This window comes from Diceros bicornis, chromosome 25 (genome assembly GCF_020826845.1).
Source record: "Diceros bicornis minor isolate mBicDic1 chromosome 25, mDicBic1.mat.cur, whole genome shotgun sequence".
In the NCBI taxonomy this organism is placed as follows: domain Eukaryota; kingdom Metazoa; phylum Chordata; class Mammalia; order Perissodactyla; family Rhinocerotidae; genus Diceros; species Diceros bicornis.
The window spans coordinates 32,653,455-32,680,270 of NC_080764.1; the positions used below are offsets into that span (position 1 = coordinate 32,653,455).

Genomic DNA, 26,816 nt, shown 5'->3' on the forward strand with positions numbered 1-26,816 from the left:
AGGTCTATTTTAGTTTTTTAAATCAGGTAAGCTTCTTGGTTTTGGGTGTAGAACTGAAAGTTTAACATTTCTGGAACCCATAAAATGGTCAAGTTTTAAAATTATATCACAAAGAGCAAAGTCTACCTCCTGTCTCAATTTGCAAACAGAGGCTCCAGAAAGGACCATAAATGAGAAGAGATAAGATACAAAAATTCAACACTGAAGTAGATGTGCAAAATGATTTGTCCAGATTTGGCACTTACTCATAAGCAGCTGAGGCATATCTTTTAAATTTCATTTAGCTGAACACACTGCTCACAGCCCTCTCTTCATTTCCAGAGGAAGTAGATCCCCATTCTCTCCCATATGGCGAAGACTCTCTTTGCCATCCCAGCAGTCTGCCTGTTTACATTTTTTCCTCCATCCTCTTTTGATTCAACAGAGAAGCTGCTTTGAAAAGAAGCCCAAAGGATTATCTTGCGATGGTTACCCACTCACCCACTTTCTTGACTCGGAGAAAATTCCTCTCTTTTTTTTCCTAGCATTATTTAGAGTAAGGACTTGAGGGTTTAAAGTACATTTTCCATATTCCTCTTTTGTTTTTTAAACTAGGAAGCTTAATTGATAATCCTCCCAAGTCTTCTTTGAGGAAGAGTTTCAGAACACAAAATAGTTTACATTTACTTTGAAGATTGTTAACTCAGAAACTTTTTAAAAATAATAATAATAAAAAGTGTGATGCCAGTACTCACATCCTGATACACTGTAAAATCTCCTATTTTATTTCTGTTGTACATCTTCCTTTCTCTACTGAATTTGGAGTCTTCTCCTACATAGTGGTATTATGGAGAATGCTAAGTATAACTCCCTAGATATCATGGTGAAAAATCAGAATAAAAGAGCTCGTCACTTAGTCATGCTTATTTGCATGAAAATGCAAAATAATAAAGCCTATTTTGGGGCAAGTGGAGAGGGTCATTTGAGTCAGCTCATGAGTAGTCTAGCATACAACTTTGTTTTTTGCAAACAAGTCATGTGAAGGGGAACAGCAATACTATGCCTGTGTTACTCTGAAGAAAAGGTAGCTGGTTTTCTTCTTTAGTCAACCTAGGAATGGGTCTGAATGACATAAAAAAGAATTCAGTTCTATGAACATTTTTTTCCCCTGCTTTAGTAGAGATGACAGACAGATAAGAATCAACTCATGCTTTGGGAAGAGATGATATTAGCATTTAAAAGCTTAACCTATGTTATCACTTCTGAAGGTGTCCCAAGTGAAATCATATTCCCTGCGTGTGTTTCCAGTGCAGAATCACCAGGAATGATTTTTTTTTTGAATGGCTGCTTTAGAAATTTTGCTAGATTGCTGCTCATTGGGGAGACAGAGAAATTTATTGTTGCATGTTATACTGAATTCTAAATAAAGTACAAAATTGTAGATTTCTTAGAGACTTCCACTGAACTTGCTGTGGGAAAGTGTCTACATTCCAGGTCTGTAGTTGTTTTTTGTTTTTGTTTTTGTTTTTAATATGCCCCTATTGGGTGAATGAAGGAAAGTAACTCCATATTATACTTACCTCGTTCCTTTAGAAAGGGAGCTCTAGGGATTTTACAGGCAGGTCAGCACTTTGGCTTATTATCACACTGGGCCACATCTGCCAGGAAAGGCATTTTCTATTGGTTGTTTATTTATTAAAAATTGTTGGAGCTGGCCCTGTGGCGTACCAGTTAAGTTCAATGTGCTCCACATCAGTGGCCCGGGATTCGTGGGTTCGGATCCCAGGCGCGGACCTACACTGCTCGTCAAGCCATGCTGTGGCGGTGTCCCACATACAAAATAGAGGAAGGTTGGCACAGATGTTAGCTTAGGGCCAATGTTCTTCACAAAACCCCCCCAAAAAAACAAAAAAAAATTGTTTATTTAGCATTTACTATAAGCAAGGCACTGTGCTAGAGGCTAGAAATACAATGGTGAGCCAAGCAGTTACCTTGTTCCTTCTCTTCATGGAGCTTGCAGTCTTTCCCTGCTTTTATATCCTCATTTTCCATTTTCCTGGAGCTAGAGAAGTATTTAAAGGTACAAAGAAAATGGTTAAAAGTTCAGACTGAGAAGCATTTAGCTAATGTCACATTTTGGATAATTAAGAGAATGTTACAACATTACTCACACTTGTCATCATTAGGACTTAGCAGTTATTGGACCCAAGAGTGAGAAGTATGACAATGATTTATGCCCGACAGATGAGCAAAACTCTTCTGTTTATCCTTCATTCATTCATTGAAAAAATATTCATGAGAGGCTTCTCTGTACTGGGCACCACTCTACCCACTCTGGATGAAACAGTGAGCTACTGAAAGTACCTGCCTTATGGTGCTCGAACTCAAATACAGGAGACGGATAATGGGCAAGACTGGTGGGTGATGTTGCAGTTCCACTGTGGGCATATGGATACCATGTGCTGAGGATTGAACTGTACATTTTCCAGATTTCGTCCATGCCCCGTTTCATATACCTGAGTTTATTCTCTACTCAGATGATTTAGATATTGCTACTACCATGGGCTGTACTATATAAAAGAGAATTTGACAGTAGCAGCATTTTTGTGGGTATTTGAGTAGCAGTTGGCAATGCATGCAATCCACAAATGTGAAGGAGCATGTACTATGAGTGGGGAGCAGTTCAAGGTGCTAGATAAGAATGATGATCAAGAATAATAATCTTTGACCTTACACCATTTACATTCTTGTTGGAAGGGAAAAGTGATAAAAGACTAAACTAATTGGGTTATCAAGATAATTTCTGATGAAAAATGCTTCAGTGGAAACCAAACTGTGATATGAGAGTGTTGGAGCTAAGGCGGCTTACCTGGGAAGGTTTATCTGAGAAGGTGATATTTGAACTGCGTCCTGAATGATGAGAAGAACTTACCTTTTGCAGAGCCCTAAAGGGAGAAAGCCTACAGCAGCAAGTACAAAGGGTTTACGGCAAGTACCTTTTGGGTGTCTCAGGAATGGAAAGGAGGCGAGTGTGGCTGGAATACAGTGGGGAGAGAGAGAGAACGTGGTAAGATGTGAGCTTGGAGGTGGGCAAGTCTGTGTTAAATAGGGCCTTGTAGGTCTTGGTCAAGAGTTTGCATTTTATTGTAAATGTAATGGAAAGGCATTCAGAGGTTTTAAGCAGACAGTGATGTTTTATATTCCCAGAAGGCCACACTATTGTGAGTAGCAAGCATGAAAACAAAGAAGGTTATTTAGAGGGTCCTTGCAGTCTTCCAGGCAGGAGTGATGGAGCTTGGCACAAGCTGTAGTGGTACAGCATGAGGTGGGGAGAAGTGAATGTTTCCAGATTTATTTTGCTGGAAGAACTGATAGGACTTGACAGACTCGTTGTGGAAATAGGGCAACGAGAAGAATCAAGGACGGTGCCCAGAGTTTTAGCTTGAACCACCATTCCTCAAGTTTGGAAATAATATTACTGGGGATGCTTGCTCTAGTCTGGTTGAAAAGACGGCAATGGTGATAACCACAGCACACATTTATGAGGGTGTGCTATTTGTCAGGTATGATTCTAGGTGCCTTATGTACATTACTGCATTTAGTTCTCAACAAGCCTGTAAAGTAGATTCTATTATTATGCCCATGTTACAGGTAAGGAAACTAAAGCACAGAAAAATGAAATCATTTTGCAAAGGCCACAAGACTAGTTCATGGCAGAGTCGAGTTGAAAACTTGGGCAGCCCTGTTCTAGAATCAGTGCCTCCCAGCCCCCACTCTATACCACTTCTCTGTGCACAAGTAAACACTCTGTTTTCTAAAGCTATCTTGGATTTATTACTGCAGCTAAAGTTGACTTTTGAAACTCTGCTGTTTAGGTTAACATTCACCTATTGCCTAAACAATCCGGCCTCACTTTTGCACTAGGTAGTGATGAGCCTGCCTGCTTTGGAAAAGCTGATCCGAATCTAAGCCCAGGGGGCAGTTTCACAACCTCTTTTTATCACCTTCCTCTGCTGATCTTTAATCTATGGGGGAAGGCAGAACATAAAGGGGATTGCGACATTCACTGTTAGTTGAGATTTTAATGATGAATTTAACACTTAGAGGATTAGTCATAATGATAAAATAATCACTATGGCGTTAACAGTCATGATCAATGATGTGCCAGTCCACTTGTGGGTGCTTTATGTAACATTGTCTTCTATAATCTTTTCAAAAATCCCAAGAAATGTTATCACCAGGAGAAAACTGAGGCTCAGAGGTTATATAATTTGGTCAAGGTTACACCGTGTAAGTGACAGAACCAGGATGTGAATCCATGTCTTTGCTGATGACCTCTGTTCTAAACATCATCTCTCTCATTAGCAATGAACTTGGCAACTGAAGTATATTGTTACCCGGAGAAACATGTCCTGGGCATGTCAAAGGTAAACACTTTGCTGTGCTTCAAATGGTAGAATTACATTAACATTCTTATGGATCGCCAATCAAAAATTGTTTTTTTTTTTAAATTTTAAAATGGTCCTTATTTTACAATTTGAATTTTGAAATACTGAGGGAAAATTCCTAAGGAAAGTTTAGACTAACGTTTATGAGAAATAAATGCTTAGTAACTTGTGTTTGTTTCTCCTAGTGTTGGTTAGGGTTTAGTTGCAGATAATATAATCCACTCTATCTAGTAGTAAAGAGAAAAAGATGTATCGAAGTGTATTTGATGGCTGATAAAACCACTAGAAGGACTAGAAGAGCAGGCTGAGCTTCCAGAACACTCTCATCACCCAGAAGCCAATTAAGTTCATGGCAGTCTGTAAGCTGCTGTAGCCCAGCCAGTGCAGGAAGCTTACTGCTGCTCACTGGAGGGTCTTACTGCCCCTATTACTGCCCAGCAAATGCGTGCCCGCCATCCAGCTTCTCTTCTCAAGGATTTCCTTCCCATATCAAATCTAGCAGAGTCATGCCTAATGGAGGAACTTAAGTCACATCTGTAACTGTAGCTAACTGCGAAGGAGTTTGAGAAATGGAGATGTTAGTTTTCCAGCCACGACAGTACAGAATATGCTAGGAGAGAGCGGGAAGGGGCATTGAGCGAGTCAATCCTTAGTGTCCTCCACACTCACTACATTTAACTTTTCTTTTTTCAAGTTGCTCTAAATCAGGAGCATCTAGTGTTTAGCCCTTGAACCAAATGCAACCTCGTATATATTTTTAGACATTTTTGTTTGTTTTCCATAATGATATAGCCCCCATAAGCTAGTACAGTCTAAAATAGTCTGTGTCAGACTTTAGAGACGACCTAAGAATCCCATGGAGGGCTTGTTAAAAATGCACCTTCCTGAGATGCACCCTCAGAAATTTGGATTCTGCATGAAGCCCAGGAGTCTGCTTTCTTAGTAAAGACCCCAGATGATCAACTTTCATCCAAACGTAAGACAGTCAACTCCCCTTGTTTCAGTCGGGACAGCTTCTGTGAGGGGGCGGGGCACATTTCAACATTTCATTCAGCTCAACCAAAGGCAGCTGGTGTGGGGAAGCACACACTGCATAACTGGGAAAGCTCATGCCCTGACCTTTGCAAAGGGGGCTTGTCCTCTGATGTGGTAGAGAAAATGACCAAGATTGTGAGTGTTCTTGCGGCTCATGCCTTGAACTCCGCTGGTTTTGATCTTATTTGGAAGCAGTTAAAGCAGAGTATACGGATTTAGTTTATTTTAATGTAGTCAAAAACTCAGGTGGGAAAGAAACTTTGTTGGAGATTTCCTGAGCTGCTTCCTCAGATTAAGTTTTCTTAAAAACTAAAAGGCCCTGTGAGACTGAACTTGTCAGGCTCCCAGGAGCTGATCTGACAAGACATCTGAGCACATTTAATTACAACCATTGGGGAAAAAAAAAAAAACACAAGAAATTCTAGGAGGTTCCAGCCTTCAGTCCAAATTCAGCACGTGGGATCAGATAGCAACTGAAGCCTACACTCATTTTTCGTTTCTCAGTTGTTTGGAGTTCAAAAGGTTTTACAGATTTTGAAGAATTTCAGAGCTTTTGATTTACATGAGATCACACTTGCAAAGGTGAGTCACATCGTTGGAAAAATATAAATTACGGTTTAGGTTTTTATAGCTGTTTTTGGAAAGCTGCAACTCTCAGATTGCATATCATGGTGGCTCATTTTTAAGAGCAAATAATTGACCTCATTGTGAGCAATGCCATCGAAGAAGAACCACTGTCCATGGAGTGCTGAATTTGGATATGTGGATTTCAGAACTGGCATGAATTTTTTGCTGTGTTCCTGTAGCTTGGCCAAGTTGGGGCCCTGTCTCTCTTACTTCTTTGAAAATACATACTTATGGCAAAAAGAATTGGCAACAGATATGTAAATCTAGGCTCAACGTTGAACTAGCACCCACCATTTTCCTAGACTAGTTTGGTTTGTTACGTATCATCCTCCTCATAAAAGTGGGTAGAATTAGTCATCGAGTAGCTTCTCCCTAAAACACAGTAGATTGTACTGTTTAAGGGGATTCTTTCCCTCTGCTTTTGTATGACTGCTAAAGAGCTATATTATGAATAACTAATGACCTATATTTTACCATTGTTTCCAATGAAATAATCTGTACTGCTGGCACAAATGTTTATTCTATCATGTATGTCTCTAGTAAAAATAATAAGAGCAAAACTTGAACACCTAGGCCCTAGATTCTAGCTGAGGTCGAAGTCCTTTGCAGGGCTTTTCACCTCTGAGCCCACCTGGCTCTCTTTAACTACAGGTGAGTTGTTGCCCAAGCACAGGCCATTTAAGAAAGAGGCTTAGTTTCATTTTAGTTTCACTCTTTCAGAGCTGCCTTCTCTTCTGTCAGGACTGAAGTTAACTTTCTAGCCCTTCCAGATGTTACCCACTCTCTTCTTCCTTTTCTAGGCAAGCTGTTCTAGTAGACCTTTGAGATTCCCCCCACTCATTTACCCCTGTCATCCGTGCACTAGGGTCTCACTCCTAGTTCTACCACTCCATGGACGCTGTCCTCATCAAGGTCAACTTCGTTAGGTACTCTTCAGCAACCATCAGGTTGACATTTTTTAGTGCTCGTTTATTGATCATATTTTTCTTTTATTCTTTCTTTTTCCATTGGCCACAGTACCCCACCATCAGTTGACTTGCCTTTCATGTATTTGGCTTCTCATTGCCTCCTATGCAGATAGTTCTTTCTCCTCCTCTGTGGTGGTCTTCTCCAGGGTTCTCGGTGATAACTTCCAATCTCCAGCTGCCACTTCTCCTCCTACATACCCTGGCTCAGTGAAGAGCACCACTTTTTACCCAGTCACCCAAACTGGAACTGGACTCATTTGTGACTCCTCCTCCTTTTATCCCACTCACTTTCTGTGAGTCACCCAAGTCCTTCCATTTCCACTTCCAGGTCCTCTTGAACTTGTCTGTTTCTCTCCATTTCTGCTGCCCTAGTTGAGGCCCTCATCAGGTTGACTCTGGATGACTTCAGTGACCTCCTAATTAGCCTCCTGCCCCCAGGCCTGTTGCCACCCTCCCCCAAGCTATCCTTCGTTCTGATGCCTGATAAGCTTTTCAAAAATAAATCAGATCTTGATGCTCTCCTGCTTTAAAGCCCTTCAGGAGCTCCCCAGTGCCTTGAAGATAAAATTCAAATCTGTTAGCAAAATTGGGAGGGCCTCTGTATATCTCTCTAGCCTCATCTATTGTTGCTTATTCCTTGAAACTCATTTCCAGTCGTATCAGAAACATGAAGTTCTATGAAAATGCCTTGTTCTCTCACTTCTGTGGGCACCTGCTACTTCCTCTGCAGGGGTCTTCGCCCCAGCTGCCTTTGATCGGGCTTCCTACTCATCTCTGAAGAAGGTGTCATCTCCTCCCAGGAGCTATCCCTAAGCCCCTCCCTCCATTCCCCCTTTTCTGTCCCCAGAGTCAGGTTTAGCTGTCCCTTCTGGGCCCTTGCCTTCTCAGACAGCCTGTCTCCCTACTGTGTTCATCAGTAGCTTGAGTTTCGCAAGGCCAATGACCATATCTTTTGTGTCTTTATCTTATGTCCTTATCAGATACTCCATACATGTTTGTTGAATGAATAAGTATAGCTCTTTTTAGAAGTCTGAAAGCACTCAATTCTCTTTTTATCAGAAGGAACAACTTAGTACTTTATTTTTGGGGTTTCTCTCCTCCCTCTAGCTATGTAATTTTTTAAGCTACATGAAGTGTAACTTGATTTACCTGCACTGCTTGCTTACCCAGCCTAGGAATAAGGTGACCTTGTGGGTTCAGTTAGAAACTGATTCAGTTAAAGAGACGTATATGCTGTCTGCAGCATAGGCATTTTAAATAAAATTGACTAGTTCATTAAATATAAATAAAATCAGTTTTATTATCTGACTGGCCCAGCATTTTTCTTTCCAATAGAGTATAGGTCTTGGTTTAAATCCAACCCAGAGATTTACTAGCAGAGTGGCCATAGGCAAGTTACTTAATCTCATTGAATCGTGTTTTACTCACCTGCAAAATAGGGTAATAATATCTACCTGGTTGATGGGAAGATTATATGAAATATCTGCAAACTGCTCATCCTCTGTGTGGCCTGCAGTAGGAGTCAATACCCTGTGAGTCTTTTCCCCTTTAAATAGCATTTACATTTAGAGTAAGGACTGACTATCATAGGCGATTTTTCCCATTTTTTCCTGTAGATTGAATACCTTGAAATCCTTCAATTCTCCTTTTACATTAAAGCCATTGTCTGCCTTTTTATATTAAGCAATTTCTTTCTAAGGCATTCAGTTTTTATTACAAGGGCATATTTGCCACGTATTTTAGTGATCATCCATATTTTAAAATATTTTTATTTCACTTCTTCACAAAAGGATCTACATGGAGAGAGGTGGCAGAGTGTGTTCACAAGACTTTAGTGCCCAATTTGGACTTCAAGCTGGTTTAAGCTTCAGTTAGCTATCCTATTAACAACAGCAGTCAAGTTGAAAAAAACAAACACACCTGCTACATGTTTCCTTTGCCCTTTTGAGATTACTGGACAATCACTAGAGAAGAATTTGAGTCTGTGTAGGTTGATTAGGGATTTTCTCTATAATGTTTAAGGGTAAATTAAAAAAAAATAAAAAATCTGAAGAAGTCGTATAGAATTAAATGGTTCTTCACTGAACAAGATCTCTTGTTGGTTTACTTAAGATTATTTTGGAAGCATATTGTTCATATGACCCCAGAAGACCTGAACTCTGGACTAATTACTGTACCTGTATCTTGGTAACTTGCTTTCTTGGGTCTAGGTAGCTGAGCCAGTTGGCTCTCTTCCAAAGCACATTTGGGCTACAAGGGAACTGCCTGCTTCGCTAGCTGGCATTCCAGATTAAGGAGAAGACGAATGTTGTTTTTGGCAGCAGCTGCTGTTTTGTTCAGGGCAGTCCTAATACCATCCTGTAAGTCTGTGCATAAAGAAATGAGCCTCACAGACACCCCACACCTTTTCCACTTTGAGAAGTCTGTAATGTGGACCCTGACAATGCATATTTTAAAATCACTTCTCACGTTCGTGGAGAGAAAAGTTTGTTTTTTTCCCCAAGTTTAGAGGATTGGAATCTTCTGGTTTCTTGAACAGCATATGTTCCCCTGATGTTCTCGGGCTGTGCACATGTTAATTTCTAGTAAAGGAAAGAAGTCTGCAAAGTGACTTCTCTGTTACAACACATGTTCAGATCAAGTAAATAGTTTGCCTTAAGGGGGACTCTGCAGCTCCTTTTCCTGGCATGTGGCTTTTTATTGTAAGGAAGGCTCTTACGTTCAGGAAGGATTGATGATTGGCTAAATATTCCACTGGGGTCTGCCGACATTGGTTCTCAACAAAAATGAGATTTAGGTAAGACCTTTGCCTTCAGGGTCTCCACTCTCATCTTCTGGTAACTTTTCCCCCCTTCTTTTAAAGTACCTTTCCAGTACTACCTGCCACTGTTAAAACCTGCTATATCTGTCATTCATAACTGAGTATGAATTTTTGTCACTATTACTTCCTGCTACTGGGACTGTCTCTATTGCACGGCTTAGTTCTAACAGTGCATACAGATTTCTCATTAGTTATTTCATCATGTAAATAATTTGAAGGTAACTTTTAGCAATGAAAGGGTTATTGGAATTGTATGTGTTGTGGGGAGTGTGTAGGGGACACTTTTGACGCATGCCTCTAAATAATAAAATCTAGAACTGCCGACGACAAGATTAGTTTTATGTGTCTGTGCAATGAAAGGTTATCATGAGATGAGAGGTTATCACACAATGAGCGTGACCTAGAGAGAAAAGTTGTAGGACGCTAAAACAAAGTAGCCAAAGAAAAATGTCATAGGCAGAAGCAGAGAATGTTACAGAAAAACAGTGAGATGATTACCCCAACTGAAAAGATACATTTTAGAGCAGAAGTCACAAACACAGGGACGCTTTGGTTCAGGTTTCTATCTCCAGCAGGGTGTGTGCGTGCACACACGCCCACACATTTAGACACCCGTATACCCTTGTTGGAGTTTCCAGAAGTTAGAGAAACAGGAAGAGAGTGAAAACAAAGATAAATATTTTGTTGATATATTGGAACACCTCACTTAATTGGAAGTCAATTGTCTATTAACTGAAGTCACTCTAAACAGTTGAGAACTAAGAAATAAATTGAAAAAAGCATCTGACCCCAAAGTCAGTGTCAAAATACCCATGTACTAGAGGTCAGACTCTTTGTTCATGGAAGATAGACTCTATCAAGTCCTTCCTCTGACTGTTTTATTCAAACGGTTTCCAAGCACTCGTTTCTCTGGTTTGCTAGAGGATCCCAAACCCATAAACCACACACCGAATACTTGCCCAGCACCTGTAGTTTGAAAAGTTTTCATTTGATTCTCCCAACCACTCCATGAGGTGGGTGAGGCAAAAAATGATTCTTATTCTCATTTGAGAGACTGGTAAACAGATCCTCAGAGGGATTAACTGGCTTGTTTGAGGTCACACAGTAAGGGCCTCAGAGGTTTTCTGGATCCATGTACTGTACTCTGCCACCACACCACAGGTTTTCAAAAGCATGTTTTTTTTCTTTCTTTCTTGCCCTTGGAAACCTTTGTTCAAACAAGATCTTACCCAGAGGCATGAACAAATAAAGCAGAAAAAAAGCTGAGCTGCTTTGCTTAAAGCTGGGGTAGGGGGCCCAGAATACTGACAGGGGCAGTTTATTTTCCTTACCAGCTTGAACATCACAACACTACACTATTCATTCATTCATTCATTCATTCAGAAAGCAAGTTTATTGAGCTCTGATTTATTTTTCTTATTGCTGCTGTAACAAATTACCACAAATTTAGTGGCTTAACACAAGTTTATTATACTACAGTTTTGAAGATTCAGAAGTCCAAAATGGGGCTTACTGAGCTAAAATCAAGGTGTCGGTGGGACTGCGTTCCTTCCTGATGGTTCTAAGGGAGACTCTGTTTTCTTGCCCTTTTTCAGCTTCTAGAAGCCACTGGCATTCCTTGACTCCTGGCCCCTTGCCTCCATCTTCAGTGCCAGCAATGACAAGTCTAGTCCTTGTCATGTCACATCTTTCTGACCCATCTTTCATCTTTGCATCTCTCTGACCAGAGCTAGAAAAGGTCCTCCGTTTGTAAGGACCTGTGTGATTAGATAAGGCCCAGAGAATCCAGCACAATCTCGCCATCTCAAGGTCCTTAGCTTAATCACATCTGCAGAGTCCATTTGCCATATAAGGTAATATATTCACAAGTTCCAAGAATTAGGATGTAGCCATCTTTTTGCCATTTTTCTGCCTGCCATAAGTACCCACCGTGGGCCACATGTTGTGTTTACCATTAAGACTAAAGAAGGCTAGAAATAGGCCTGTTGGCAGTAAAAATATATTGCAAGTAATGACCTGGCAGTCTGAGAGAAACAGGTAAACGGAGAAATAAACTGACAAAAACTAAAATAAAATTTTAAAAACAGTCATTCAAACAAGTACAGTCATTTGGCGCTCCTTGAAGGAGGGAGTCACAACTACATAACCAAAATGCTTTTTTCCCCCAGCTTTATTGAGGTATGACTGACAAATAAAAATGGTACATATTTAAGGTGTACAGTGTGATGTTGTGATATATGTATACATTGTGAAATGATGACCACAGTCAAGCTATCACTTCACAATTAGCCTTTTGTGTGTGTGTGGTGAGAACACTTGAGATCTACTCTCAGCAAATTTTAAGTATCCGGTATAGTATTATTAACTGTAGTCATCAGCCTGGACATTCGGTCTCCAGAACTTATCCGTCTTATAACTGAAAGTTTCTGCCCTCAGATCAACATCTCCCCTTTTCTCCCACTCCCCAGCCTTTGGTAACCACCATTCTACTCCCCTCTCTGTTACTATGTATTCAACATTTTTTTTTTTAAAGCTTCCACGTATAGGTGAGATCATACAACATTTGTCTTTCTGTATCTGGTTTATTTCACTTAGTCTTCCCTTTATTTGATGAACCTGAGTCATCAAAGAAAAGCAAAGTTTGATATTTCTACCCACTGTTTAAGAAATCAGGGAAGTGTGTGTACTATATATTAGAAAGATTTCTGTATAGGATAATACTGAAAAATTACTTTTCCATATAAAGTAAGCTCTGCCTTTCAGTCCTCTCCCGAGAATACTGATGGAGGTGATGTTGCTACTGCCGTGCAGAGTTCTCGGTACATTTCGACCTTGACTGCTTCTCCATCCTAATGTTTGGTTATGCCAGAGAGAATAGCTGAATTTTACGAAAAACGAATATTCCTTACCAGTAGCAAAGAATATACAAAATTAAATCACAATATGAGTTTATTTAATATGTACTTGGCTTTAAAATAAAGTGCTTCAAGAAATATAGGTTTGAGTATATTTGAATGTATTAACATTTAATTTTAGCCCTGACCAAATAGATTCCTATAAAATGAGCAAAATCATATTTTTGCAGATGTTTGTATATAACTGTTGCAAAAAAAAATTGATGCTGCCCTGGTGAAATTATTTTGCAGTTACTATAGAAGTCTATGTTCATATATTTTTAAAAACTATCAAAGAACATATTAGAAATTATGGTAGTCTGAAAAAATGTAGAATATTCAGCTGTGGCATGGAATGTGAACAGACTTGTCTCCATATGCTTGATATTTGAAAAATTAGTACTTAAAGTTTTGGAGATACGCTATTGGAGTCCTCACCAATGATCTAACAGCTTCTGGTAGTGCTCTGACAGTAGGGGGTGGTGACAAGGACAGGATTTAGAATTGGAAGATCTGGGTTTTTATCCTGATTTCACCACTTAGAAGTCACTGAATCTCTTTGTACCTCAATTTTTTTATCTTTAACATGGTGATATATGAAATTTAAATTTTGTTTGTGGTAAGATACACACAATGTTTGGTATATAGTAAATGTTCAATAAATGGTAGCTATTATTCACTGTATTGTTCAGAAAACACCAGCATTTGCACTCAGGTATTCAAACATCCTGCCTGATAGCACCGATGAACTGTGCATACTCTTACTTAAAGGCAGCCCTCCACTTGAGAGTTAGATCTCATCCCTTCTTGCTTTCTCAAGGACATTGCTCAAGCACTTCCCTCTCTTCTGACCCACATTGCCAGTCACAGCTTCCTATTGGATCATCCCCATGGGCATAAGGACATCCTGGTATTTCTACCATCTTACAAATAAAACTCTCCCCCTCTACTCAGTTCCTTGCCAACCACCACCCCACTTTGTTTTTATTTATTTATTTGTTTATTTGCTCTCCTTTGAAGGACAACTCTTTAAAAGAGCCGTCTAGGTGTCCCTCCTCTCCCCTCCTCATAAAAATAAAATAAAAGAGCTGTTTATGTTCACTGTTTCTAACTACTGTCCTCTCATGCTCTCTTAAACCCACTCCAGACTGGCTTTTCCCCACAACTGCTTCAATAAAAGTGTTCTTGTTAATGTCACCAATGACCTCTATTCTGCTAAATCCCACGGTCAGGTCTCAGTCCTCATCTTACCTAACCTGTTACGAGTATTTGACATAGTTTGATCTCCTTCTCCTTAAGGTACCGGTTTTTTAAAAACTTGGCTTCCTCCTCCTCCTTTGGCTTCTCAATCTCAGGCTCCTTTGTGAGTTCTAAGTCTTTTGCCAGAGCTCTTAAGGTTCGAGCATCGGAGGACTCAGTCCTTTGTTCCTTTTTCTATTTGTACTCACTCCCTTGATGGTCTCTTCCACTCTCTTACTTAAAATTCTATTTATATATCAAAGGCTATCGTATTTATATATCCAATGCAAACTTCTCTCCTAAATCCAGATTCAAATCTCCTGACCTAGTGTCATCACTAGGATATCTCAGAGACATTTCAAACTTCATACACCCAAAACCTAACTCCTGATCTGCTCTCCAAACCTTCTCTACCCTCAGCCTTCCCCGTAGCAGTTGGTGGCAATGCCATCCTTCCCGTTGCTCAGGCTGGAATGCTTAGAGTCGTCTTAGACTCTTTCTCTCAAATCACACTCCAACTGCCAGGAAACCGTACTGGCTCAGCCTTCAGGAGACATAGCGAATCTAAGCACTTCTGCTCAATGCATTGCTGCAACCCTTTCTTGCTTGGATTATAGCAATAGCCCCTAACTGGTCTCTCTGTTTCTACCTGTTGTTACCCTAAAGTCTGTTCTCACAACAGCAATCAAAGCGATCTTTTTTTTTTCAAAGGGACTTTATTTCTTTAGAGCAGTTTTAGGTTCACTGCAAAATTGAGAGGAAGGTACAGTGATTTCCCATATGTCCCCTGCCCCAACACATGCATAGCCTCTCCTATTATCAACCTCTCCCACTAGAGTGGTACATTTGTTACAAGCAATGAACCTACGTTGACACATCATTATCACCCAAAGTCCATAGTTTACATTAGTGTTCACTCTTGGTGTTGTACATTCTGAGTTTGAACAAGTGTGTAATGATATATATCCACCATTATAGTATCATACAAAGTATTTTCACTGCCCTAAAAATCCTCTGTGCTCTGCCTAGTCATCCCTTCCCCTCCAGCCCCTGGCAACCACTGATCTTTTTATTGTTCCATAGTTTTGCCTTTTCTAGAACGTCATATTGTTGGAATCACAGCATTTAGCCTTTTCAGATTTGCTTCTTTCACTCAGTAATATGCATTTAGGGTTCTTCCATGTCTTTTCATGGCTTGAGGGTTCATTTCTCTTTAGTGCTGAATAATATTCCATTGTCCAGATGTAGCACAGTTTATTAATCCGTTCACCTACTGAAGGACATCCTGGGTGCTTCCAAGTTTGGGTGATTATGAATAAGCTGCTATAAAAATCAGTATGCCAGTTTTTATGTGGACACAGTCTTTCAGTTCCTTGGGGTAGATACTAAGGAGTGTGATTGATGGATTATATGGTAACAGTATGTTTAGTTTTGTAAGAAACTTCCAAACAGTCTTTTTTTTTTAATTTCAAAATATGTTCATATCTCTCCTATGCTCAGAATCCTGGAATGAATCCTGTTTCATTCACCGTAAAAGTCAAAAGTCCAGATAGCGAGGTACAAGACCCTAAGATGATCTGGCTTCTCCATTCTCTCTCGGACATCATCGTCTTCTCCTGCCCCCTGGTTTACTCTTCCTTCAATAAAGCACATTCCTTAAACAGACCTTAGGGCCTTTGCACCAGCTTGTCTCTCTGTCTGCAGTACTCTTCCCACAGATGCCTGCATGGATCACTCCCTTAGCTCCATCCAGTCTTTGATAAGATAGTGCCATCGCAATGAGGCACCACCAAATATCACCCTGTTTAAAATTTCAAGCTGTTTCCCCGCATACTGCAGTCTCTGGAAAGAAAGAGGTAACAGTGGGACTGCCCCACAGCTTAGCGGTTAAGTGCGCGTGCTCCGCTACTGGCGGCCCGGGGTTCAGATCCCGGGCGCGCACCGACGCACCGCTTCTCCGGCCATGCTGAGGCCGCGTCCCACATACAGCAACTACAAGGATGTGCAACTATGACATACAACTGTCTACTGGGGCTTTGCAGGGGGTAGGGGAAGGAGGATTGGCAATAGATGTTAGCTCAGAGCCGGTCCTCCTCAGCAAAAAGAGGAGGAGTAGCATGGATGTTAGCTCAGGGCTGATCTTCCTCACAAAAAAAAAAAAAAGAGGTAACAGCTGGTTCTGTGGCCTTTTCTCTAGATTCAGGGATGCTTAGGGATTTGATCCTCTCTATAATCTTCCTTGCAACAAGAACTCAAGCAATTTATGGGAGTGTTCCTAAACTTCATCCGAGAGAATCCTGCTGAGGTTGCTAGATAGCAGAACAGGCACCTCTGTGTACTTGATTGTTGAGACTGGTGCTGGTGGGAGGTAGCTGTGATGGAGAATGAATGGAAGCTCATCATATGCCCCTGAATGGGCTACTTAACTAGCAAGGTATAAGCCCAAGAAGTGGCCCTGCCAACCCAACATCATCTGTCATTGCCACACCCATCCCAAGTGTGCAGTGATATGTGGCCGTTAGAGACTGCCCGGGAGTCTGGAGACCTCTGCTCTGCCCGTGCTCTGCCTGCTCTCTTGTTGCCTGTCCTGTATCCTTCCTTAAAGTTCAGCAGTGCACTTGGTACTGGGTGAAGCCTCCAGTGCCTCATGAGTGTGGTTGTCAACTTAAACCTAAGAACACAGCTACTAGTAGAGCAGAGTAGGTATTATAATCCCAATCCCCTTTACCTTGATCTAATTTTTCATTTTCCATGACACTTAACACCTTTGGCATACTATGTAATCTATATGATTACTTATTATGTTTATTGGTTATGGTCCACCTTCCCTCACTAGAAGGTAAGCCTTGTGAAGGCAGGGGCTTTTGCCTTTTTTTTTTTTTTTTTTTTGCTGAGGAAGATTCACCCTGAGCTAACTTCTGTTGCCAATCTTCCTCTTTTTGTATGTGAGTCGCCACCACCGCATGGCCACTGACAGACGCGTGGTATAGGTCCACACCTGGGAACTGAACCTGGGCCGTTGAAGTGGAACGTGCTGAACTTAACGACTAGGCCACCAGGGCGGGCCCAATTTTTGCCTTTTTTACTAATATATCCCAAGCATGTAGAATAATTCCTGGCACACTCTAGGTGCTCAGTAAATATTTGCTGAATGAATGAGTGAACAAATGTTGGTTTAGTGTGTCTTCAATACCAGGTGTAAGGCATGGTGAAGAGAAGTAACAGAAAATTTCTGCCTTTATATTTCTTTGAGCCTAGAATATGAATATGGTTATAAGTGAGATTGGCTATTTACAGAGATCCTTAGGGAGGATTCCCAAGTCATATCATGGAAGAGGATCTTGGAGAAATATATTTCAAGAGGGGGTTAGGTCTTAGCAATGACAATATAAAATGAAAACCTGAGTTTAATCCATTATATTTACATACATGAGAGAGAACTAAGTTATTAGAGGAGATTTTATATGTTGGGATTGTCCAAAAGAAGAATCTCCCAAACAGAAATGGTTTACACAATTTAGTCTTCATTTCAGTCCAAAGGAGATGGTGCTATGAAGAGTATGACTGCACAGTGCTCAAATAACCTTAAACAAAATTAAGCAGGATTACTGCTAAAATAGATCACAATGGTAAGATAATAAAAGGATTTTAATTTTATTTACAAGCCACTATTATCTATCTAGGCAGCATTGTAGTCTTAGAAATTTTAGTAAATGATAATTGTTACTTGGTTCACTGTAATATCTAGTTAGCTTGCAGATATTAATTTAAAATAATAATCTAGTTCCTTTTAATACATGGCTACCTACATAAATAGGAAAGACTTCTAGCCATGTGCAGATGGGCGTTTGTGTAATTTTAAGATGCTATAGATGAATGTTAACTCATAAAGGAGCTCGCACATTTTAAAATATCTTCACGTCTCCATGCCTTTGCTCATGCTGTTTATTTTTCCTGGAATGCTCATCCCTTCCTTGTCAACTCCTGCAGACTCCTTGTCCTCCAAAGTCCAGCCAGAATCACATTTTGTTTCTGGCTTTTCTTGGCACTCTTCCTGCCATGAGTTCTGCCCCTTAAGGTTAATTGATTAATTACTTCCTCCTTCATGTTCCCAAAGCATGTATCACAAGACGTGGGTGTTATTTATTTACCTGCCTGTGAGTTTCAAGGGCATCTTTATCACCTTTGTTTCTCTGGTGATGGGCACAGTCCCTGTCTCATAATACGTGCTCAATAAATAGGTATTGAATTTGAAGCTTTAGACTGTTTTTACTTTGGTCACTGATTTATCCAGCAAATATTTATTAAGAGCTTTTTATTTGCAAGGTGCTGTGTTATGTGTTGTAAAGATACTGAAAAAAAATCATGTGCCCAATTTCTTAAAAACCTAAAATATAGTGTAATAAGAAAAAATAAGTCATGCACAAAAGTAACTATCATACATGATTAAAAGTGTTATTTTCAAAGAGGTGCACATGAGTGCATATGTGTGTTTGTGATTAATTCATGCTAGGACTGAAGAATGGCTTCCTGTTGACTAAGGAAATAGTTTTCCTTATTAAATGGCTAAAAAGCTGTTGTTCAAAACAATGCTTCTTTTGATGTCTCATTCTGTCCCTAATTCTAAAAATACCCCTCTCTCCCTCACTTTGACTTGGTGTACTATTGTAGACTGTTGGATTAAAGCACTGTTCAGGGTTAAGCTGTTAACTGCCAAACAGTCTACATTTAAAGTAGAGAAAGTTTCTTTTGGTGCCTTAAGGTATGAATTTTATGCATTCCCTAGTTTTCAGAAAACATCTTCAGTGATAAATCCTTTACACGTTGCTACAAGTTCATTCCTAATTGCCACTAGGAAATTGGCTGTAGAAAGCTTTTGACAAAAGTTAACAATAATGTCATTGAAATGAAAAATCTAACCCACATTTTAACTAAGAATTTTTTAAAAATTTGGTCAGCCTAGTTTGAATGCTCAGCATTTAATTGTATTTAAGCCAGTAGCATTTTTTAATACGGTAGATTGTCTTTTCCACATTAAGGCATAAGTTGTTAATAGTTTGAGTGATTACAGATTTTAACACCAGAAACTTTTCTATTTTTGTTTAGACTTGGATTATCACTTGCATTTATCTTCAACTGCTCCTATTTAATCCTCTCGTCAAAACCAAAGGGATCTGCGAAAACCGTGTGACTGATGATGTGAAAGACGTGACAAAATTGGTGAGTAAGGAATGCTTTCCCTGACTCCTTTTCTTGTACTTTTTGAAAGAGATTTTGTTTTTTCTTGCCCTAAATTAGTATTTTTCTAAGACAAAGAAAGAAATCGTTGAGTTATTCTGAAAAGTTGATAGAGAGCAGGTCGGAGATATTTAAGGTCATGGAGAACCTGTTGGTCAAACTGGCCCACTGCACACCACTGCAGTGACTTTGTGTCTTTGCCGGTCTTTTCATCTCATTCACGGGTGGTGAAGGACGCTGGAGAGTTCTCTGTGTGCTCGTGTGCCCGCACTAGCTTGTTCCCTATTATCTCTTTAGTGGGTGCCCCAGCATGTCTTATTTCCCCTCCACATGCCTTCCTATTCTTCTTGAACAAGCCTAACAAAAGGAGATCTGCGATGGCCATTCTCTCCCTTCCAACAGCATGAAGACTCTGTCACGTGTGGGTGGGTGTTTGCTCCCTCAGTGGACATAGTTGGAGGGGTCATTTGTTTCCCAAATGTTGACCAGACTCACCTGCCACATTCGCACGTTGGAACTCTTCCCTCAGCAAAAGCCATTTTACACGGGGGCCCCTTGGTCGCTGCCAGCTTCATGCTGTGCTTCTCTTAAGATGCAGGCCACGGAGAGAGAGGGCATAAGACAATATCTGGAATGCACTCTTCCCAGCTCTCGTGATCTTGGGGAGATTGTACATGCTCATTTGAGCTACAGGGTGTGATTTCAGGATGAACAAAGTTTGGGAAGCCTTTTTCTTAAGTCCCTGGTTCAAAATAGCTGAGGGGCACTCAGTTATTTGAATATTGCCTAGAGAACAGAGGTGATGTGAGAATAGGAAAGAATTGAGGGTTGTCATAAGGAGAAAAGAAAACAAAGTATATTTGTTGAGAGATTTATCTTCCTTACTCTTGATATACATTTCCTGGTTTATATGTTTTATTTTGGCTTCATAGCCAGACTTCAAAACAGAAGTTGAACGCTATGGTCAGGATGTTGCTAGCTTTGCCTCAGAGCAGAATTAGGAACAACCCCCCGCGCCACACACACACACACACACACACACACACCCCACCCCCTTACGCAGATTCCTTAGAAGGACACCCAGAGGGTCCAGGTTTGAATGAAGATGTATCAACATGTTTTATTTGAGGGGCTGGTGTCCAAAGCAATGCAACATTTGCCTGCTATATGCCCAGCTAGGTATTGCGTATAGGGATGGGGGTGAGGGGGGAGTTGTTTTTTTTTTTTTTTGAAAAACGTAGATCGTGGTCCTTTTCCTCAAGTTGCTTGCTCATTTGTGACCCAAGAAACTATACTAAAAAGAAAATATATGTTTATATTCTAAATTTAATATTGATAGAAGACGCTCGTTAAATGTTTGTCCAATGAAGGAAGTAATGATGTGCACAACTATGGTGAGCATCATGACACCTGTGGTGCTTATTAAAATTACAGGTGTCTGGGCCCCACCGATTCCATAGGTCTGAGGAAGAGCTCCAGGCATCTACGTTTTTAAGACATTTCTGAAAGCAGGTTTAAGAACTATAGCTCTGAATGATCTCTTCTGTCAAAGTTGAGAGACCAAATTTAATCTCAATTCTTCTTATGACTAGTTTCATCTATGTTGTACAGATTTATATGGATGTCAGATTAATATGAGTCTCCAAAACAGGCTTAAAGTAAGTCACAGCTGGGAAATGACAGCTCTCATGGGGCTGCTGGTGTAACTGTGGAGCTGAGAAAGAGCATGGGAGATCTCCTCTGGTCCTAGGGAGCAAATTTTAAGGATGTGGGCAATAAAGCATAGTTGCAAGATGGTGGTATATCTGACCACAGGCTGAGCATATCCAAGATTAACATGGTATTTAAGAAAAATTAGTTGTAGGCATTATTATTTGCTGAGTGTTTGAGGAATACTACTTAACGAGCACCACTTCCAGTGAAATGTCAAACCGGTATTTTCAAGTGGCATAAGTAGGTACTATAAGGACCTTCTAAGATTTTCCATTCTTGTCTTTAACCATCTGCTTATTTTCAGTCTGTTACATATTGGTTGATACAATGAAAAATGGCAAGAGGCATTAATGAGAAAGAATTCTTAGAAAGGGATACTTATTAATATTGAAACAAAAATATAATTTCTTGCCTCAAGGGCAAATGTGAAATCATTAAACTGAAAAAAGGGTTTTTTCTCCCTTCCAGCAACTGACTCGGGGAAAATTTTTGATTTCAAGAGTTGATCTAGTGAAATTAGTGTGTTTACTTTGAATTATTGAAAAAAATGAAGTTAATAAAAAATAGGACTCAGAAAATCACTTCCAATTGAATAAAAACCTACATAATGCACAGCCTGTATTTCATAGAGTAAGAAATAGAAAAATATAAAAACAATCCCTGATCTCAAAGTGTTTATAATCTAATTTGGGAGATAAGCCATCTCTATGAATATATGAATGCGTATCACTAACACCGTAATAACAACACATAAATGGATGCCATTTAAAAGACTTCATGGTATAATATAGGACCCAACCTGTCCTAGTATATTGGTTAAGAGACTGGATTTGGGAATCTGGCTGACCTGAGTTTAAATCCCAGCTCTTTGACGTTGGATCAATAAGTGCCTTTCTTAATCTCAGTTCTTATCTCCCAATTTTGTGGTATAGGTTAAATAAGAGAATGTATATATACATTTTTTACCACAGTTATTGTCACATAACTGTGCCTCATCTTTGTGCCTCAGTTTCCTCATCAGTATAATAGATTAATGGTACTTAACCTCATAGAGTGATTGTAAGGATTCAGTAAGTTAATAGAACAATGCTAGGCACGCACAAGTCCTGCTGAATATTAGCTATTGGGAATGGTAGTGGTGGTGTTTGTGTAATATAGGATACTGGAGCTGGAGGGGAATTTAGAGACAATCGAGACAAACTATTTTATAAATAAGGAAACTGAGACCCAGGAGAGTGAAGCCCAGCTCCTGGTCACATTGCCACTGCTGTGTCTTCTAGAACAGTGGTTTTCAAACTGGCTCCGAGACCCCACTCAGCCACTCTGCTTTTGTTTATGTATCTGGGTTTCCAAATAAGACTGGGCTTGAAAAAAGAATCCAGCTTATGAAAAAATATGTGAAAGCCACTGCTTTAAACCAGCCTTGTGGGATATCATTTGAGAACCGTCCAATCACAGTCTTTTAGGGTACTTATTAAAAGTACAGCTGTCAGGGTGCCACCACTGGCGTCCCAGGGGTTATTTACTTGCATAGAGGTGCCAGAGCTGCTTAAGCCATAATACTTAGAATGTTGGGTTTTTTTCATGTTTGAAAAGAACCTATGTTTCCATCCTTAGCCTAAAACTCGTTAATTTCATGCATTCAAACAGCAGCATGACTAAACTTTGAGTTTTATGGATACAGATAATCACATCCTCTCTCTAAAGAACAGTGGGCAGAGCGTCCTGAAGTCAGGCAGGAGTACTGGGTTGTTTGAATGCCAGTTCTCCTGTTACCTGTGTGAACTTGGACCAATAAATCCCTGAACTTTTCTGGGATTCAATTTCTGGTTTTTAAAATGAGGAACAAAGACATGATCAGTAGTTCTTAATCTAGGATTTATAAACTTCAAACCCTTGCAAGTGGAACTCCAAATTGTGCCTTGCATGCATTTCTGGGAAGAGGGTGTATAGCTTTCATCTGCTTCCCAGAGAAGTCTGTGACCCCAAAGTATAACTACTACTAAACGAGGTGACTTTGGAGGCCCTTTTTAACTCTGAAATTCATTTATTCCGTAATGATACTTCTTCAGGTTGTACCTTTTGGAATAATTCAGTAAGGCCTTGACTAAAGGAGGTTATATAGAACAAGAGGAATTTGCTTTGCAGGCATAACCTTGGTACATTTTATTTGAGGGAAAGAAAGTGTGTTGACAGTACTTATGTGCCCTGTGCTCACAATGATTTCTTCAACTGAAATCATTCGTTTGCAGTCTCTACCAGTTCTACCTTTGCATTAGGTGGCAACTTGCACTGTGCCCACAAACCTTAAGTTTGTTGGCTTGGGGTGATTCGCATGTCACAGAAGCACATGATTTATGACTTGACTGTCATCTTTTTTTAATTTCTCCTTGGACACTGTACTGCCCCTACAGTCCCCATGGTTTTCATTTGAAATCCTTTTGGCATGTTTACTCAGCATAAGAGTTCATCTATTTACAGAATGTTTTGTTTGTTTCTAAAAAATGTTGCAAGACTTGTTTTTAAATGGCGAACTCAGACCTGCCTTAAGAAACGGTCAAGTGTCTGGGAAGAGAATGGATCAAACTTTAAAAACTTGTATCTAGAGGACAGTTAGGAGGAGGAATCCAAATATTGAAATAGTTAAATTAGTTTCCACTTGTGTTCTTCCTACTGTTCCCTTCATTTGTGATGATATTTTTCCTTCATTTGGAGGAATTTAATTAAGTGTGACCTTGTTGCTTTTTAAAAACCTTTTTATCTTTAAATATCTATTGAGTAATTATTTGTCTTTCTCAAAAGGCTTAAGGCAGGTTGCTGTCCCAGCTCCATCTTGTAAAGGTGAAATTACTCTGTCTTTTCAAGGTCAGTCTACACGTCAGAATAGAATTAAAACTCAGGAATTCATAGTTTTTCTCATCTTGTGATAGGCACTAATTTTAAGTAGGTTATATTAATACATGATTCTTGAAGTTTAACATAATAGGAGATTATAAAAATATCCTCAGATAACAAATTTTCACACTTCGAATGGACAGTTTTGAATAATTCTGATTTTTCTTCTTCTTCAAATACAATATTCTTTAAATAGAATTACCACTGCATTAAAATGGAGAATTGGAGTCTCTGTGTCTTCCCATTTCTAGGTGAATTCTATGCTTTTCTAAGCATATCTTCTCTTTAAAAGTAGAGGTCTCACATAGTTTTGTTTGACCCTTGAAGAACAATGATTTGATCGTTGGAGTGTTATTAAAGTTTTTTTTTTATTAGTTTGCAATACCTGGCATTTTAATTTCTGCTCCTGTGCTCAGTAGAAATTTCTTTCTCTGTTTAAAGCTAAATTTAGGACTCATTTAGTAATCGAAGACAGGACAGATGTGTATTAGAAATAATATTTGTAAAAACTGACAACTATAGATGGCTTGCTGTTTTACCAAGCATGTCAATATTATCGTGAAGAAAAAAATTATTCTTCCTTCATAAGATAAACCACTTAGATACTATGTCTCCTGGTCCTTGACTTTTTAAAGCAGTGGTGATTGTGTGAGTATCCAGGCACCAAGCAAAACACTTTGTAGGGATCTCTCCTTTAATCCTCATGACACTAGGGGGTAGTTATTTTTACCCCCAGTTTATTGGTTAGGCCTGGTGATGGTAAGTTACCTGACCATCCTCATCTGGAAATAGGAAGAGGAGTAGAAGTTTGAACCCATAAGACCTATCTCTGGAGCACAAGAACTCAGTTTATCATTTATGATGTCTTAATTTAGGATGTGAATGTCAACTGCAATTTAAGAATTATCATTGTAACCTCTTGAATTTTGTTTCCTGGGTAGTAGTCGTCTTATCTTATGATTAGGAAGTGATCATATTATAGAAGTTCACTTAGTACTACTTAATTGGAATCATCATCATAAGGTGTGTCTGTGAAATAGGCAAAAAATGGTTTAATTTCTTCTATTTGAAAGGAGACGAGTCATCTAACTTTATTTTGGTATTATTCACTGAGAAAAGATGACATAGAAAAGTCTTGTGAAGTTATCATCTTAATTTTTTTTAAATCACTAATTGAGTTATTTAAGAAAAAAACAACATACCTTTGAAAACTAAAGGTAATTGACCTCATTGGTTAGCTTTTTAGTTAGTATTAACAGGAGATGACTTATTAGGAGAACTAAAAAAGCAAAAAGCTTTCTCCTGTGTTATTTCTGAAGGCTGAACAACCAACATTGCACTAAGCTGCTGTACATGAGTGAATGGGATATTTAAATTCAAGTGTACAATTTTTTTCCTCTACAGTGCTGATTCTTAAACTTCTCTGGGTCTGATGAGATTCTGAACACTGTGGGCTCTTCCCTCAGAAAGGTTCACATGCACAACATTTTATGTATAGTGTCAAGGGAATCATGAGTTACTACTGCATTTTGATTCTTATATAGAACTTGGGAGAAGCAAGGAGACCAGTAAGTGTCGCACCAAAGATGTCCAAGCAGCCACTGATTTCAGGAGTTTCAGAGACCTCAGTGACATTTGAATCATGAGGTCAGTGGTCTAGAGAGGGAGTTAAATGTTCTGACTCTGAGTTCTTCTCCTGAGTCCAAATACCTGCTGGGAATGGGATGCAGCCAGTGCCTGTTAGGCTTGCAGAGACTTTTCCTTGGCCCAGTTTCCAGCGTTTCCGCATGCTATTCCCGTATGCGTTTTTGTTTTGTTTTTTTCCCCCCAATGTCACTGAGTATAGTCAATCCTTAAGACATCCAAAGAAGATAGCAAATGGGGCCCACCTAATAAAGTGAGCCCATCATCAAGTGACTTGTTTTTGCAGTTTTATACATTTTACACTGTGGCATAGTATTGACATCCTTGCGCTCCAAACCACAAAGCTTATTGGAATAATTTGGCCTTTGGTAAAATTTTCCATCAATTGGGCTCTATTTTATTTTTTTTGCTCTGAACTTATTAGAATAGATTTGTTTTCGAAATCTGTAGCCTTGGTTACTTATCCATTTAACCCTACCAACAGGATACTTCTCTGGACTCTAAACCACGTTCCTGCTTTTTCAGCTTCCAATCTCTGTATAAATATTGAACATGTGTTCGGCACGTTCCTAGAGGTCTTTTAAACTGCTCCCTGTCTCTATTCTCTTCTTGCTCCAATCTATCCTTTCAGACTGATCTTCCTAAATTTACTATCATGTTCTCTCCATGCTTAAACACAGTCAGTGTAGTACCACTGCTTAAACCAGACTGAATTTTCAGTAATTATCTAGTTTACCTTCTTCATTTTACAGATGAGGAGTAGAAGTTACATAGAGAGGAAGTGAGGTGCCTGAGGCAGAAGTGACTTGCTCTAGGGTTCTGGTGGTAGAACTGGTCCCACTGAACTTCACTGCCTCCCATTTGGCCTCCTTAGCCCAACATTCAGATTCTTCTCAAATGTGGCTTTCCTGGTATATTTCTTACCTCTTATCTGCTGGAGCCTGAGTTATCTGTCCCTGGTCTCCCAAGCACACCTTGTGCTTTCCCATTTCTTTGTCTTTGCATATGACCCTTCCTCTATCCAGAATGTCCCACTCCATTGCATTTAATAATAATAAAAATTCATACTTGTTCACATACCATGCTCAAGCATGAAGTATTTTAAACAAATTATTTAATCCTTGTTTAGTCTTTATAAATCCACTAGCTAGATTCTATCATGATTCTCATTTTACACATGTGGAAATTGAGGTTAAATAGATTAAGTAACTTGCCCAAGATCTCTGAGTTAGCATATGGCAGGGCCTGAATCCGACCTGAGCAGTGTGTCCCCAGAACCTGTACTGTGACTTCTACAGCAAACTAATTGTCTCAA

At 39.6% G+C, this 26,816-nt stretch overlaps 1 protein-coding gene across 2 annotated transcripts in view; it reads left to right on the top strand.

Moving 5' to 3' along the window:
* The window catches only part of KITLG (KIT ligand), an 82,907-nt gene that overhangs the window by 15,231 nt on the left and 40,860 nt on the right, over positions 1 to 26,816 (top strand). For both annotated transcript variants that reach the window (XM_058568693.1, XM_058568692.1), the window contains exon 2: positions 19,118 to 19,231. In XM_058568693.1, the coding sequence (XP_058424676.1) occupies positions 19,118 to 19,231 (114 nt within the window). The remainder of the gene's footprint in view (positions 1 to 19,117; positions 19,232 to 26,816) is intronic.